The sequence below is a fragment of the Ictidomys tridecemlineatus genome, chromosome 2 (genome assembly GCF_052094955.1).
Source record: "Ictidomys tridecemlineatus isolate mIctTri1 chromosome 2, mIctTri1.hap1, whole genome shotgun sequence".
Taxonomy (NCBI): domain Eukaryota; kingdom Metazoa; phylum Chordata; class Mammalia; order Rodentia; family Sciuridae; genus Ictidomys; species Ictidomys tridecemlineatus.
Window position 1 is genome coordinate 156,988,430 of NC_135478.1, and position 17,010 is coordinate 157,005,439.

The 17,010-nt window shown below is 38.4% G+C and overlaps 1 protein-coding gene across 2 annotated transcripts; it reads left to right on the top strand.

The window, feature by feature from the left end:
* Window positions 1–3,301: 3,301 nt before the first annotated feature.
* Agr2 (anterior gradient 2, protein disulphide isomerase family member) lies at window positions 3,302–15,067 on the top strand. Of its 2 annotated transcripts, none has more exons than XM_005328779.4 (8): window positions 3,302–3,405; window positions 6,654–6,799; window positions 7,066–7,129; window positions 7,241–7,293; window positions 9,150–9,223; window positions 11,670–11,733; window positions 12,854–12,937; window positions 14,777–15,067. In XM_005328779.4, the coding sequence occupies exons 2-8, from the start codon at window positions 6,661–6,663 to the stop codon at window positions 14,824–14,826; spliced, it is 528 nt and encodes a 175-aa protein (XP_005328836.1). In that variant the 5' UTR covers window positions 3,302–3,405; window positions 6,654–6,660; the 3' UTR covers window positions 14,827–15,067. The 2 variants fall into 2 exon arrangements, with proteins under 2 accessions (XP_005328836.1, XP_040147664.1); XM_040291730.2 differs by having other exon boundaries at window positions 3,322–3,387.
* The last annotated feature ends 1,943 nt before the right edge of the window (window positions 15,068–17,010 follow it).

Sequence of the window (17,010 nt, forward strand, 5' to 3'; positions counted from 1 at the left end):
AATCTAAATTTACAGCTTGCCCTCTTCCCTACCACATTTTTTCTCTGGAGGGTAAAGTCTAAACTCGGAATAACATTAAATGCCCCAGACAGATAGCCCCCAAACACCTTTGCACCCATCGTCTACAAACTATGCAGACGGATCTCACTCCATTTAGGCTGGTCCCTGAAATATCCCACAAAGGTATTTCACAAATTATGTGTCACTGTCTCCACCTGGTAATCTTGCATTCTACCACCAACTTGAGTCTTCAAGTGATAGGAATATCTACCTTCTCTGAAAAATACTAACACCAGATTTCTTTACCTCTTTTTGTCCCTTAATGAATACTATTTTGCAAATAATTTTTAGTGCAATTCTGTCTGAATTCCTCAGTCATATTCTAAGTAACCCTGAGGCAAGGATAATATCAAACTTCTTTCTATATGCCTGCTTTCCCCTTTGCGTGTCATACAATCCTCAATTACAATGATCTATGTAAGCATTTAGATACCTTAATAACTGACCATATCTGTTTTGAGAGGGCAGGTACCAGGATTGAATCCAGGGACCTTACCACTGAGCCACATCCCCAGCTCTTTTTTATATTTTGAGACAGGATCTTTCTAAGTTAGCTGGGGCCTCGATAAGTTGCTGAGGTTGGCTTTGAACTTGCCATTCTCCTGCCTCAGCCTCTCAAGCCACTGGGATTACAGGTGTGCACCACCACACCCAGCCACCTGACAAGATCTTTTTAACCTTTGTATTTTTAATGCCTGTCATGGTATTTGCTATATAGAATTGTTGATTATGGTGAAGAAATAAATGAATAGAAAATAAATCAAACAATATAGTCAAATGTCCACAGCATACTGGTTACTCAATATCTGCTGGTTATTATTAGTGTCCAGAATTCATTCAAAAATAGAAAATTACTTTAGAGATGTTCTTGAATAAAAACCTTTAAAAGTATGATGACACAAATACAAATTCCTGGTACCCACCTGCCCTCACCCCCCCCCCAAAAAAAAAAAAACACCCTAGCTGTTAAGCATGAAGACAGATATGCCAAAGATGCCACGGCCACCATAGTGTGTGTAAGATACATTCTTCCTCCTTGCTGTACCTGAGTCATTATGACACATACTGGCTTTTCACTAATGAGGTTAGGCACAGGGTACAATAGGATAATTATATAATAATAATTAGTTCTAACAAGTCAGAAATGTTTTTAATTATCCAGTTCTGTGGCTGAATTTGTCTTCGCAAAATTTATACATTGAAATCCTAAGCCCCAGTACCTCAGAATGTGACTATATAGCGAGAGGAACTCATAGGTCAGGATGCTGGATCCTAATCCAATATGGTGTTCTCACAGAAAAGGAAATAGGACAGAGACAGGTACAGAGAGAAGATCAGGTGAACACTGGGACATCCACAAGCTAAGGAGAAAGTCCTCAAAAAAAAAAAATTAACCCTGCAGACACATTCACCTTGGACTTCTGGTCTCTAGAATTGTGACAAAATAAAGTTCTGTTGTTTAAGCCTTCTGGGCTGTGATATTTGGTTATGGCAGTCCAAACAGGTCAAATATTTTCTCTTAACTCATTTGATGTTCAGAACAGTTGTATATATCATCTCTTTGATAGACAGGGACAGTAAAGTTTCAGAGATGTTAAATGACATTGTGCTGTCATCCAGTGACCAAGCAACAGAATGCTCACATTCTGGAATCTGTGGACTCTAAATGCCATACACTTTCTGCATATAACTGATTAGAAGACGCCTGTGCTTTGGCCCCAGTTCTACCCTAAACTAGTTGTGAGACCTTTGGAAGATTATTAACTTTTTGATGTTTTCGGTTTTTTCCACCTGCAAAATGAGGGGGAATTGAATTGAACATTCTAAGGACTTAAAAGATTAAGGGTTTGTATAAGAGCCATTCTAGTTGTGTTTAGCTCAAATTACTGCTTTCAGTCAAACTCCTAATGAAATTATCTATGTACAATTGTTTAGGATTGAAAGAAAATTCATCATTTGGGAATGAAATTTAGCCTACAGAATTCAGAAATTGAGAAAATTGAGGAAAAAGATACGTGCTTGAAAATATTTTAAAATATAATGATCGTAACTCATTTTAAAAGTTACTTTATAGAATTTGCATCTCATAAGTTAATTTTCCGGTAAAGATTTCTCCACTCTGAGCTTTTAGGGATTACATTTAACTTCATGAAGAAAACACAGGAAGGATTAAAATTTTCTAACAGAAAATTTGAGTTCCATTTGATTGGGCAAAGGGGAGGGAGAGAAAGATGGGGGTATGGAGGCAGGAAAGATGGTGGAATAATGAGATGGATATCATTGTTCTAGGTACATGGATGACTGCCCATAGGGTACAATGCTACATTGTGTAGAATCAGAGAAATAAAAAGTTATGCTCTATTTTATATGTACAATAAATCAAAGTGCATTCTACTGTCATATATACCTAATTAGAATAAATAAATGTTTTTTAAAAAAAAGAAAGAAAATTTGAGTTCCAGTCTTAAAATCCTCAGTGAGTAATTGAATAATCTTAAGTAAAAATAAATAAAGTCGCAGGCATAGTTTCTAGTCTGAAAAATTAGGTAAGTAGTTTCCTATATGCCTACAAGGAAAGTTTATCATAAATAGAAAAATATCTGTGAAATACCTTTGAATTCAGTCTTTGGAGTGAAGTTGCTATATACACTTATCAGTAATGTAGTTTTTACAAGTTTATAGTGTCAAATGTTTCTGTTTCAATAACTTTCTCAGTTTTAAAATATTCAATTGGTACTTAATTTGTATTTTTTATGCTGTAGTTAATGTGCTGCCCCCCCACACACACACAATCACACACACCAGAGGAAGGAACTGTATTGTGGAAAATAATTTGTATGGTAATGGAGTATGGCAGGTTGTATGACTGCCAGGGTTAGAATTATGAATCATCTCTCTCGTATTTTTAGCTAAATAAAGGCAATCTGCCTAAGGTGGAGGGAAAAAAAATTCTCTAAACCACAAGCCATCCAATCACACAAAGACAAATCAGCCTTTAGGCAAATCAAATGTCTTCATTTAAAGCTGACCTGGATTTGGCACTCTGCCTGTCTTTTCCAAAACTCTTAACAATATACTTTCACAAATAGTTTAAAAACATGCATATTGAAAAGCATACCTTTTGCAATGTTGTTGTTACAAACAAGAAACTCGTTAACCCAGGGAAGACAATTGCTTGGGGAAAGGAGAGTTTTCTTCCGAGTTAGCAACATGTAAATGCAGGATTAGTGGGTGGGATTGAGGTGTGCTGGGGTGCATAAATAGAGGCTCTGAACTGTGCAGGCACACTCAGAAGCTTGGACACATCCCAGCCGATTCACAAGGCAGGTGGGTGGGGAAAACCAGGTAAGGCTTTTGTCAACAGCTTTGGAACGGCTCTTGTTAGAGTGAGCTTTGGCCTCTGATTGCTCTGTAACTTTGCAGACTATCAACAGACAGAGAAATGCAAGTTTCCTGGGTTGCCCTGAAGTGAGGTTTGGAGAGGGAAAAATGAAATTTCCACCAAAGGCTTACTGGGACCTTTGACTAGAGCTGTAGTGTTGCATTCCTGAGCAGGTTCAAAGTGGTGATTTCTCCATTAAGACACAAGAGGTTTAAAGCAGGTGAATTATAGGAGTTTTGAAGCTTGAGACAGGGGCCTTGGATGTCTATTCAGTCACTATCTATGCTCTGCTTCTTTCCCACTGGCTAAGCAAAGACCCAAAAGCTCCTCAAATGCGAAAATTTAGCTCAAATTGCCCCTGTGGAATATATTATTACAAATCAGAAAGAGTTTCTTTCTTTTTTTTTTTTTTTTGGTCTGGTGTAAAGACATTCTTCTTGTTGTTCATTTATTTGTTTTCGATCTTAAAATCCATGGGCTTGGTGGTTAGAAGAAAGTGAGTTACTTTGCTGTATATAATATATAACAGGGACTCTGAAACCTCCTGCAACTTCATTTTTTGTTAAAGATAAGACCAGGATGAAGCAACCAGTAAAAAGTGGTGTCACAAAGTGTCAGTATGTGTTCATGTTCCTATGTATGTGTGTTTCCAAATTATCAAAATCTTCCAAAGTTAGCATTGTGTTTTGAGGAGCTTATGCAGAAAGTATATGGAGCAGAGTCTCTTCATGTTATGAAAACTCGGTGGAGTGAATCTGAGAAAATCACCCAGAGCAGGATGTTTGCACAGCAGGAGTTATATTAGCCTTCCTTCAGTCATCCTGCCATAAAACACATGTAATCTACCAATAGTTCCAACCTATAACCTGTGGAACTATTGCAAGGGCTCCTGTGAACTAGGTATATGAGAATTGTCAACAGACTGAAGTGCTTTGCCCCCAATTTACTATTATTTTTTCAAATATTCATAGATGCTATTATAAAACCCAAAATATCAAATGTCTGTTGATAAATTCAAAGTAGTTTACCTTTCTGAACCAATATTTCAAAAGTATAGTGATTCTCACAAGGAAGTTCTTTTTTTATTTTAAAAAGTAGTTTTTATATTAAGAGGGCTGGGTATTGTTGACTTATATTATTATACTTGAGTTATTTTTGTAGACCTTTAGAAGACAAAAGTTATTATTGGCATTTCTACATCTTTATGAATATAAAAAAAATGAAGAAATTAAGTTGGGCATGATGGTGCATACTGCAATCCCAGCTACTCAGGTGGCTGAGGCTAGAGAATCACAAGTTCAAGACCAGTCTGGGCAACTTAGCAAAATTCTGTCTCAAAGTAAAAAGGACTGGGAATATAGCTCAGTCACAGAGTTCTTGCCTAGCATGCATAAGGCTCTAGAGTTGATCCTAAGTATTGAAAAAATAAATTAATGAAAGAAAAAAAAATTATATCCCTGAATTTTGCTTATGTCTTTTCTAAGATATTATGTGGCTACCTACTAACACTTGTTTTGTTTAACAGAACACATCTCTTGGATTTGGTAACTGAGCAACATTCTTTTTTTTATTTTTAGTTGTAGATGGACACAATACCTTTATTTTATTTATTTTTTTAATGTGGCCCTGGGGTCAAACCCAGTGGCCTAGAGCATGCTAGGCAAGCATCTACCACTGAGCCACAACCCTGGCCCAGCAACATTATTTCTAATCATCTAATGCTTAGTGAAACATTGCCGTTTGAGCTATCAAATTGTTTGAAACTCCCGGCTTACAAACACTAAGCAACAATGATTCATCCTGCTTCCTTTGAAGAGTCTAACTTAATTAAAAAACTACCCCAGTATTAGGTGCCATGGTTCCCTATTTCTTTTTAAGAAATATTAGTGTTTGGCTTTACCAGAATCCCAAGTCTATGCTCTGGCCCCAAGATAACCTTAGTGACTTGTGGCGCCACCACTATGCTCACTAGCTCACCCTTTCTCTCAGCACTCATGGAACTTATCTTGCCATTCACATTCCTGTTCCCAGGCATCTAAGTCTGCCTGGCAGAAAGGAAAAAGAAATTTCACAGACACCCCTGGGGTTTATTTCTTCATGTTATGAATCTCACAGAATATTTTTTGCTCTACAGTATATGCCCACAACAACCCACCTCTAAAGACCCACACAAAGAATGTTTCACTGGAAGGAACTTGACTTTGATTGTCTCAGTCAATTCAAAGCTACTACAGAGTTTGAGTACACATTACACCAGGGAGAGAGTTGTGTGGGTGCAAGTCTTCAGTTAAGTGACAAAGCTGGCAGGTTCTAAATGAAATAAGGAATTGATCATTTTATTTATAGCTCATTCTTCAATGGCAATGTACCCATTTTTAACTTAAAGTTAAAGAAACCAATCTGTTTAGGGTAATTGTTTCAAGGAGGAGAGAAGAAGCCAGCCCTGTAAAATGAAAAGATCCAGAAGATTTTGTGCTCGACCCACCTCACAAATGTTATCTCTCTGAACTTTGGATTCTTCACCTGTATCATGAGGCATTGGGGAAGTGGGAAAGAAGTAGTAATGCTTAAAATAACTTCTAGGCTATACCTTTTTTTCAAGAGTATATACAGACAGGACTGGATGTAGCTTAGTGGTAGCTTAGTGGTAGCCTAGCATGCATGAAGCCCTGGGCTTAATCTCCAGCACTTTGCGGGGGTGCGGAATTTTATACATCTAACTAGTTATCTCCTTCCTTAAGTTATATATCTTTCTCTTATGGATCATATCTATTGATAGATAGGGGAAGAGACAGAGACCAACATACAATGTATTTTTTTATTTCTTTATTATTTTTTTTTGTACCAGAGATTGAACTCGGGGTGCTCAACCACTGAGCCACATCCCCAGCCCTTTTTAAAATATTTTATTTAGAGGTAGGTTCTTGATGAGTTGCTTAGGGTCTCACCAAATTGCTAAGGCTGAGTTTGAACTTGCAATCTTTTGCCTCAGCCTTCCAAGCTACTGGGATGACAGGCATGCACCACTGTGCCCATCACATACTGTGTATTCTTATGAAAATCCCATGGAAGTTAGCTTTTATTCCAATCTCACGAGTCCAGTCTCAGAAGAGTCTGTTTCTGTTCTATCCCACTACACACAGATTCTGTGACATAACCTATAAATCTTGAAGAGTCCTAATTCCTTCTCTCTTGTTTGTTTTCCATATAGATCTGCCATGGAGAAAATTTCAATGTCAGCGTTCTTGCTCCTTGTGGCCCTCTCCTACAGTCTGGCCAAAGAGACCACAGTCAAACCTGGAGCTAAAAAGGACACAAAGGACTCTCAACCCAAACTGCCACAGACCCTCTCCAGAGGTGGGAGTCAGCCTCTTGTTGGCTTTCAGCTCCTACTTCATTGGGAAGGACTTCCTAACTCTTGGTGCTGAAATGCATGCACAGAATATATTTTACTCTGTTTCTTTTAGATTTATCCAAGTTTATAATCACTTCTACTTTCTCAAGGTTTTTTTTCCTCAAGGTTGTTTTGAGTATATATTTATTCCAGTCTTCACTATTGCTTCTCAGTAGGTTTTGGCCTGAAATTGCAGTGTTTTTAAATATGCCGGTTTATTTTGTTCTAGGTTGGGGTGATCTACTCATCTGGACTCAGACATATGAAGAAGCTCTATACAAATCCAAGACGAGGTAAAGACAATGGTTACACGGGGCCCTCTCTGGGCTCTCAAGAGCACCATCTAGTGACCCTAGATCTACATGAAATCCTACCCACTAAAAATCACCCTTTGTCTCTTACAGTAACAAGCCCTTGATGATTATTCATCACTTGGATGAATGCCCACACAGCCAAGGTATTTATTCTTCTAAATATGATTTTCTTTATGAGCTTTTAGGTAGAACCAGGGTCCGGATCACCCATCTTTATATCATTAGAAATAAGAAAAGATGGCTGGGGTTGTGGCTTAGTGGTAAAGTGCTTGCCTCATACATGTGAGAAACTGGGTTCGATTCTCAGCACCGCAAATAAATAAATGATTAAAGGTCCGTCAACAACTAAAAAAAAGAAATGAGAGGGCTGGGGCTGGGAATATAGCTCAATGTTAGAACACTTGCCTAGCCCAAGAGTGAGGCCCTGGGATCATCCCCAGTTATTAAAAATAAAATAAAATAATAATAATAATTATACACACACATATATACATATGTGTACGTATATATATATTTATAATATTTATAAATATATACATATTTATAATATTTTATATATTTATTTTTATATAAAATATATTAATATATGTATGTATATATAAAGAAGTATATATACTATGTAGTAAAAACATGTTTTAAAGTAACAAATATTTACACATTTTGTAAATTAAGCTCTCAGATTCATCTCGACTTCATGATTTTCTTATGTACCACATTCAAGACATCAGCATATACTGTTGACTTTACTGTCAAAGATCCTTCTGCCAGCACTAGCTTCACCCACATGCAACCTGTGCCAGGACCCATAACTTGGAAGGCTCCCACATTTGATTTAGTTCTTTGCTACCAATGTCTTAAAATTATGAATAATTCTTGAACAAAGGGTTTTGCGTTTTCATTTTGCCCTTGGGATACATTATCTAGTTAGTCCTGACCAAATCCAATCACTTCTTTTTCATATATATATTAATTGTAGATGGACACAATACCTTTATTTTATTTATTTTTATGTGGTGCTGAGGATCGAACCCAGGGCTTCACACATGGGAGGCGAGCACTTTACCACTGAGCCACAACCCCAGCCCTCCAAGTACTTCTTATTGCTTCAAGGCCCAAGCCAAGATCACATCTAGAATGCTCTAACAGCCACTAACTCATCACCCTACTGTCAGTTCTCCACATAGAAACCAGAGAGAGGCTAATGAATACAAAGCAAATCCTGTCACTCTTTTGCTCAAATGGCTTCTCCTCACAGGCAGAATGAAACCCCAAGTGCTGACCAGTCTAGCCAAAGGCTACCTTTCCTTTCCCACCATTCGCCCTTGCTCTCAGAGCTTCTATCTAGCCTGGACTTTATGCTATTTCTTGAGCCTCTCAGCCCACTCCCATATTGAGGCTATTGCTTTTGCAGTTTCCTCTGCCAAGAGTGATCTGCCCCACAAATTTTAACTCGCTACCCCCATAATGGACCACCCTGTCTTCAATGTCGTTTCCTCAGAGAGATCTGCCCTATCTCTTAAACCCCTTACCTCACTTATTCTTCAAAGTACACATCTCCACCTGAAATTACTAAATATTTGCTTATGTACTTGTTTTTGGTCTGTCCCTCACACAAGCCTCTCTCTACAGAAAAAGCATGTGCTTTTCTCTTTATTGCATCTTCCCCAGAGCATAAAACTATACCTGCCACATAGTAGGCAGTCGGTAAATATGTGTTGAAAAAAGGTAAATGGGTGAGTGAATGGAAAAAAGCAAAGGGAGACAATGGTTGGGTGTTATTTCACAAATCGTTCACTGAAAGGACAAGGTATTGCATTTGAAACACAACTTGGGGACTGGGGTGTAGCTCAGTGGTAGAGCAAGTTGTCTGGCATGTTCAAGGCCCTGGGTCCATCCCAGCCTGGCAGAACAAGAAAACACAACTGATTTAAAAATACAACAGAAAACAAGAGTTTTAACCCATGCTGACACTATTTAATGATGTTGCTTTACATTGTAGCTTTAAAGAAAGTGTTTGCTGACAATAAAGATATCCAGAAATTGGCGGAGCAGTTTGTCCTCCTCAATCTAGTTGTAAGTTTGCTTTTCATCATTAACATCCCCCCCCAGTTCATTATGTGAAAAAGGTGTTTCATTTTTCTATATATCTCAGTCATACTGCATTAACTGGGATGTCTTCCAAATAGCCCATCTCATAGATTGGAAAGAAAAAAAAAAGATACTTCATCTTATTGATAATATATCTGACATGTCTATGTTTTTATTTAGTAATTAATAACCTTAGCCTGTCAAAAAAAAAAACTGTCCTGCAGCAAGGATATTTTCTATTTCTGTAATAATGGAAAGGTAATTATATTTTACAAAGTACTTCCTGTGTCTGTGCCCCAGAAGTCCTGGCTTCTCAATCCCTGTCCCTTTGCCATGTGAAGAAGCCAATTCCCAGGCTTTCTGAATCTAGACCCTGCCTCTTCACACTGTAGCTTCATGCATTCCCATTTGACTTCACCATGGGCACTTCTCATGATGTTCAAGCTTCCCGTCTTCCCCAGGGGGAGACAAAAAGGGCTTTTGGGTTTGGTTTGGTTTTGTACCAGAGATTGAACTCCAGGGTGTTTAACCACTGAGGCACATCCCCACCCTTTGTTATTTTGAGACAGGGTCTCACTAAATTGCTTGGGGCCTTGCTAAGTTGCTAAGGCTGGCTTGGAATTTACCATCCTCCTACCTCAGCCTCCCTGAGTTGCTGGGATCACAGGCATACTCCACCATGCCCAGCTCCACTTTACAAAGTGAACAAACAAAATCAATTCTACTAAGCATATGTCCCCTCGAGCCTCTCTTCCTCATCATCATTTGGCTTCTTCGAAGAACAATCCATTTCAAATAATTCTTTCTCGTCTCCCTTCCATAGGCTCCTCTTCCTCTTTCTACTCCTAATGTGAATGACTCAATGAATCTCTATTTGATAACCCACTTTTTTATATATCTTGTATTCTCTGTGGATATCATCAACTATACTTGAGTTAAATTGATTCCTATACACTAATTTCCTACATCTTACCAAAACATGCAACAACTTCCAATTTGCCTATCCAACCCTGTTCCAGATGGCTCATAATTAGCTTAAACTCAATATGCTCCACACCTTGGTTCAGGTTTTTCAAATAGCTCATTTGTCTTTATTCTCTATTTCACTGAAAGCAGTGCTTTTCTGAATCACACTCCCTCTTCTGTAGTTGTCAAAAAGCTCTCTGCTCGTCCATTCCAAATGTCCCTGCTATCGTTATATATTGCAGTGTGTGACCTTTCACTTCACCTAGCATACTGCAGTGTTACAAAGCATCTTCCTGCCTACAAGATAAAACCACCTGATCTCACAGGGCTATCAGGGCAATCACTCTAAGGACCAAACAGGTTGTGGTGCCTCTTCAAGCATCCCTTCAGGAGCTAGTGTTTCTGAGCAAATGAAAACTCTGTGGCATGGTGAGCAGGGCCAGTCAGAAGAATGCCCCCAGAAGCAACTTAACTGCCCTCAGGAGTCCATAATGCTTCACTATGACCAAGCATTGGTCAGACAATGCTTGGTCATACAAGAAAGTGCCATGTTTTCCTTTCATACCTTTGCACTTAACTGACCGACCTACTTCATGGAGTGATCTTTTTTCCCCACATAATTAATCCCTGTTCGCTTTAATATTCCTCCTTACCCACTTCATAAAGTCCCCGGGAACTTTTTGATATTGGGATCAATGTCCTGCTCCAGTCATCCAGAAACCTGCATGTCCCATCATAACATTTCACCCACTGGATCCTCAGCATGCACTTTCCTACCTGGATCTCACAAAAGACTATGCATTCATTAAAAATAAGCACTGTGTCTTGCTAAATCAGTAACACTCTAAATAGAAACCAACAGATGAATGCTCAAGAAAATACTTTTGGTTTTTATAATTTCTCCAGAAATATCTTCTGCTTTTTTTTTCTTTAATCCATCTCCTCCTACCTCATCCAAGATTTCTTCCCCCACAACATCACAACTCCTTCCAGATACTCCTTCTTGAACTTCTTTGGTCTTTCCATATCACATCCATTCAATTCTTTACCTCATGGTCTGCATCACATTCTGTTATTATTATTTCATGCACCTAACTTATCTCCCTACCTATATCCATAAACTCTTTGGAAAAGATATCTTCTGTTCTTAGCCCAGTAACAAATACAATCTTTTTTTTTTTTTTTTGGTATTGAGGATTGAACTCAGGGGCACTCCACCACTGAGCCACCTTCCCAGCTCCATTTAGTATTTTATTTAGAGACAGGGTCTTATTGAGTTACTTAGCACCTCGATTTTGCTCAGGCTGAATTTGAACTCGCCATCCTCCTGTCTTAGCCTCCCGAGCCACTGGGATTACAGGCATGTGCCACCAGGCTAGGCACAAACACATCTTGAGTTTAAAAATCTGAAAATAACCAAAATAAGTAAGCAAACTAAAATCTGCATTTCTTTTTTAAATCTTAGTATGAAACAACCGACAAACATCTTTCTCCTGATGGCCAGTACGTCCCCAGGATTATGTTTGTGGGTAAGTGACAATGACAAGATAAAACCTAAACCTGCTCAATATACTGTGTAAGTGCTGCACATCCCTTTCTCTCCTCCGCACACTATTCTGCCACTTCGACACAGTCAAGGTCACTGCTAAACTCTAGCAAGGCATTCCTGTGGATGTGGCATTTCACAGCATATTTTCTTTAGTGTGAGCTTCAACCTATTTACACAGACAACTTCTTTCCTCATCAGCTAATTTTAACTTTTCATTTTCTGCCACAATACATCTGAGAAAGAAGCACCATGTTTCTCTCATTGGTAGAATGGCACTCAGACCTCTCTGTATCCTCCTTTTGGGTGCATCTTATTTTTAAGATATCTTTTCTCATTAACCATTTAACTTCAAGCTACATATAAAACATGACAAAATGGATTTAAATCTAAGAAATATAAATAGACACAAAAGACTCAAATTTCTATCTTTTTTTAAAAAAATTTAGTTATAGATGGACACAATACCTTTATTTTATTTATTTTTATGTGGTACTGAGGATCGAACCAGTGCCTCACACATGCTAGATAAGCGCTCTACTACTGAGCCACAGTCCCAGCCCCTCAAATTTCTATCTTTAAAATGCAGCTAATTAACAACAAAGTAAAAAATAGTGGAGAACAATTAATGTTTATTTGACCTTGCTGTTCTTAAGGGTTTGCATTCTTCCATTTGTTAAAAGAAAATGAAAACCAGCATTAAATGTGAGTTTCTAATTATCCAGGTTGCTCTTGGTAAAACAAGTCAACTACAACGCAATTATTCTAGAAGTCTATAATAATTCTGTAGGAATGGATGCTAATGTTCTCACCAATAAAACATCATCCCCCAAATATATAGAATCCTGTTTTCAGGTCACTTTAGACAGAACAACAGGTTTCATATCCTTTTCCAGAAACAACATAGCACAGCTGTCCAATGCTCCCAGCCCTGCATTGGCTGCTACCTGCCGAAGGCTGGGCAGCAGAGTAGATGGGATGGAGCATGATGCAGTAGAACACACGTTGTTCAACAGGACATGAATACTTAGGCTCATCGTGAAATAAAAGCTACTTGTAAAAAACAAAACAAAACAAAAATCCCATTCCTTTTATCTCTGCAGACCCATCCCTGACAGTCAGAGCTGACATCACCGGAAGATATTCAAATCGTCTCTATGCTTATGAACCTTCGGACACAGCTTTATGTAAGTGGTACTTCCAACTTGGATGTTGTCCAGGTGAAGCACAACTATGTTGGTTATAGTGGTGGGATGAGATGGCACAGGTGAGGTGAGAGAGAGCTCTGCTAAGTACAGCAGAGACAGAATCAGTTTGACCTTAAGAGGTAAATCACTCTCATTCCAATTCAATTTATTTTATTTTTATCTCAAGTGAAGAAGAACCCTTTAGTATAGGTATCTTTTTCTCTAGGAAAGTTCCATGACCACATTATCTGGACTTCAGGTTATGTCTCAGGCACACTAATACACAACCCCTTCCATCACAGAGTTGCAATAATTAGCATAGTTTTTCTCCCCAAATCACAAACCGAAATAATGTAGTCCAGCTTGTTGAAGCTGAAGTCAGGCTCAATTTAAAGATCAATGGACAAGATGATCCAAGGAGTTGCCAAGATACTCACTTTTTTAGCAGTTGCCATATTGGAATAGAGAGGAAAGTGGGGGAGGGGGAGGCAGGCACACACTTGAGGCAGATGAGGTACCTAAATGGGAGAAGATACCTGGCTATGACATCTGCTTACTCCTACTGGGAAGAAAACTGGGTTTTATCCTGAGAACCAGTACTGATAAATTATTGTGACTGCCTAGAACCTCACTACCCATATATTAGCCATTAGCCACTTGTTGCTATGTAATTTTTTTTTTTGCTCTTAAATTTTTAATTACAATTAAAAACTCAATTTTTCAGTTATACCATCCATATTCCAAATACTCAGTCCACAGCAAGGGGTTTTCTACTGGAGAACACTGGCTTAGGATATTTTGCTGGGGCAGAAAGTCTGTGCCTTATCCACAAAACAACTCCTCATGGTTCATTAATGTCTGTAGTAGGAGCCATGAAGACAAGGGGAAGCACATTGCAAGTCCTAACTATTCTTGAGCTAGCAGCATGTATCCTATAATGCCCTATAGAACAGACATGTAATAAATATTTGTGGAGCGTGTGAATAAGCAGCTGCTCAGTGTAGGTCTCTCATGTGGATATCCTGTCACCAGATCCCAGATCTCATATTCATGAGTTGCTGCTAAAGGGATACAAGTTAGAAGCTTGGGTTCTGGTGCATAGCTCCAGCACTTGTTATAGCTGTGTGATCCTCCACAAACTATGCTTAGCCCCATCTAAGCCTGTTTCATTATCTAAAAATGAAGTGACAGTAGAGTACTGGGGATTGAATTCAGGGGTTTCTTACCACTGAACCACATCTCATCCTTTTTGTATTTTATCTAAAGATGGGGTGTCACTGAGTTGCTCAGGGACTCAACTAATTTGCTGAGGCTGACTTTGAACTCGGAATCCTCCTGCCTCAGCCTCCTGAGTCATTGGGATTACATGTGTGCACCACCGTACCCAGTGCTAATAGGGTGTTCATTTGGATTAATTTATCTGTGTCAAACACTTGGTTTACTATTATTTGTAATTTATATTCCACCCAATTCTAAAACAATTTGCAGTAGCTTCACACACCTAACGGATATTTCCTATGAACATGGTTTAAAATGTACTTCTATTAGTCAAAATTATGTGCTTCCAACAGAGCTTATGAAGAGATTCTTTTGTAAGAAGAGTTGGAGAAAAAATCTGAGAAGGAATGAGCACACTAGAAAACTGGGTGGTCACAAAAGCCATGGCACATAATTTTAGAAAAAAAATTACCATATATTACCAGCAATTCATTCCATGATTTAAAGGCACCCTGTTAACAATGAATAGAGTACTGTGTCTGGAGATTGATTATATTTATTATTTAAAACCTGATATAATCTGTGATAATACTTGATTATCCTAACCTTTTGTCCCACCAGTGCTTGACAACATGAAGAAAGCTCTCAAGTTGCTGAAGACTGAATTGTAGAGAAAAAAGCAAAGTCTTCAAGCTCTTTGCTTTGTTTTCGAGCCTTGAGACTTGGAACCAGGGACTTCAAAAGACCAGAGAATGCAGAAGCTCAGATGGACATGCAGATTAAATTATGGTTTAATGTTACAGCCTCTATTTTTTTTAATGGTTTCAAGTATACATGTATAAAAACAATATCATTATCTACCATAATGAGCCATGATTTTCTAAAAAATAAATCCTTACGGGGGTAGCCAAACTGAATTTACCTTTTTTTTTTTTTGGCACCAACTTGGCCTTTCACAGAAAAGGCTACCTGGTTCATTCACCAATAAACCTACTGGACACACACATAAAAAAAAAAATATCAAGGAGGGAATAAGATAAAACTAGTTCAAACAATGAAAACCAAAGACAAAGTTGACAAAGTTATCATTCTGCCACACCCCAGGTTCTCACTGACTAAAAACAAGCGTGAGCATAATCAACAGAAACATCAAAGAGCAAACATTTCACTGTGAAAAACCACATAGAGCACCCCAAGAAAGCCAGCTTCCTGCTTAGAGACAACCCTCCCCACCTGGGCACTAACTCCCAGGAATACATTTTAGGAATTCAATTTTATTCACCAAATGGTCTTAGGAAGTATCTGGCTAGTAAGTCAGTGGAAAGGTCATTCAACAAACATCTGTACCCCTAAACACATCCTAAAGAAATCCTGGGAATGGGCCTTGCTCTCTCAAGGTCTAGCCACTGGCCTAGAATAAATTCAGTCTGAATCCTCTTCTTTGCCAACACGTGATGGTCTGTGAGAAGGGCAAAGGGCAGTGATAGCACATTGATGAGGCAGAGATCAGAGGTCAGTGATGTTTGGAAAAGGGTGAGAAGGTGAGGCATCAAGTAGGCAAACAGCTTTACCGACTTTTAATCCTGTATTGTACTTTTTAAAAAATCAGAATTGAGCTGTGTATAGTGATGTATACCTGTAATCCCAGTGACTCAGAAGGCAGGAGGATCACAAGTTTGAAGCCAGCCTGAACAATTTAACAAAACCGCCCCCCCACCAGGGGAAAAAAAAAAAACACTTTCTGAGGTACACTTGCAACCACAGGAAATGTGTACATATAAGATTAAAGTGTTGAAGATTCAAACATTAAAATGGTTTTCATAAACTCAACAAAACAGTAGCAATGCCTGTTCTTTCTAGCAGATTCATCCACTGCCATTTCACCATCTTTCATTTGTGTTTAAATAAATTTCAAGTGAGAGTGTATCTTAACCATTTATCTCTGCCTACTAATCTGACTACTAAGAAACAGAAGAGTACCATGAGACTGGAGAATATTATGTCCAGCAGCTACATAAAAATGTTAACACCACAGTGGGAAATGTAAAATGGTGCAGCCATTGTGGAAAAATATCTCGGCTCCTCAAACTAGCAAACACAAAATTACCATACAACCCAGCAATTGCACTTTTGGGTGTATACTCCAAAGAATTGAAACCAGGGTACAGATATTTATACACCCATGCCCAGAGCAGCATTATTCATAATAGCTAAATGATGGAAGCAACCCAAGTGCCCATCAATGGATGAATGGATCAACAAAGTATAGCATATGTAAAACTATGTACATACACACACACACACACACATACACAAAGGAATATTATTCAATCTTAAAAAAGGAAATCCTTGAATATGTTACAACATGGATGAACCTTGAAGATATTACTTATGCTAAGTAAATAAGTCACAAAAGGACAAAAACTGTAAAATTACATAACTACCTAGAGTGATCTTCAGAGATAGATTGGAAAGGTAGTTGTCAGGGCTGAAAGAAAAGGAGTCAGGAGCTACCGTTTAATGGTTGTGGAGTTTTGGTTTGTGAAAATTAAATGTTTGTGAAATGGATGAAGATGATGGTTGTGTATCAGTATAAAAGTACTTGATACTACTTAATTGTATGCTTAAAAATAGTTAAAATGACAAATTTACACTCTATGTTTTTGCCACAGTAAAAACATTTTTCTGTTCATCTGAAGTCCCATAGTTTAGGGGAAGCCAGGCATGGTGGTGCACACCTGTAACCCCAGAGGTTTGGGAGGCTGAGGCAGGAGGATGGGGAGTTCAAAGTCAGCCTTAGAAATAGCAAGGCACTAAACAACTCAGTAAGATCCTGTCTCTAAATAAAAATATAA

Bases quoted from the DNA above. Each gene is read 5' to 3' on its own strand.
- Agr2 (XM_005328779.4), top strand. From the start codon at position 6,661: ATGGAGAAAATTTCAATGTCAGCGTTCTTGCTCCTTGTGGCCCTCTCC. The intron at 7,294-9,149 runs GTATTTATTCTT...TTTACATTGTAG, and splicing joins TGAATGCCCACACAGCCAAG to CTTTAAAGAAAGTGTTTGCT. The intron at 11,734-12,853 runs GTAAGTGACAAT...TTATCTCTGCAG, and splicing joins CCCCAGGATTATGTTTGTGG to ACCCATCCCTGACAGTCAGA.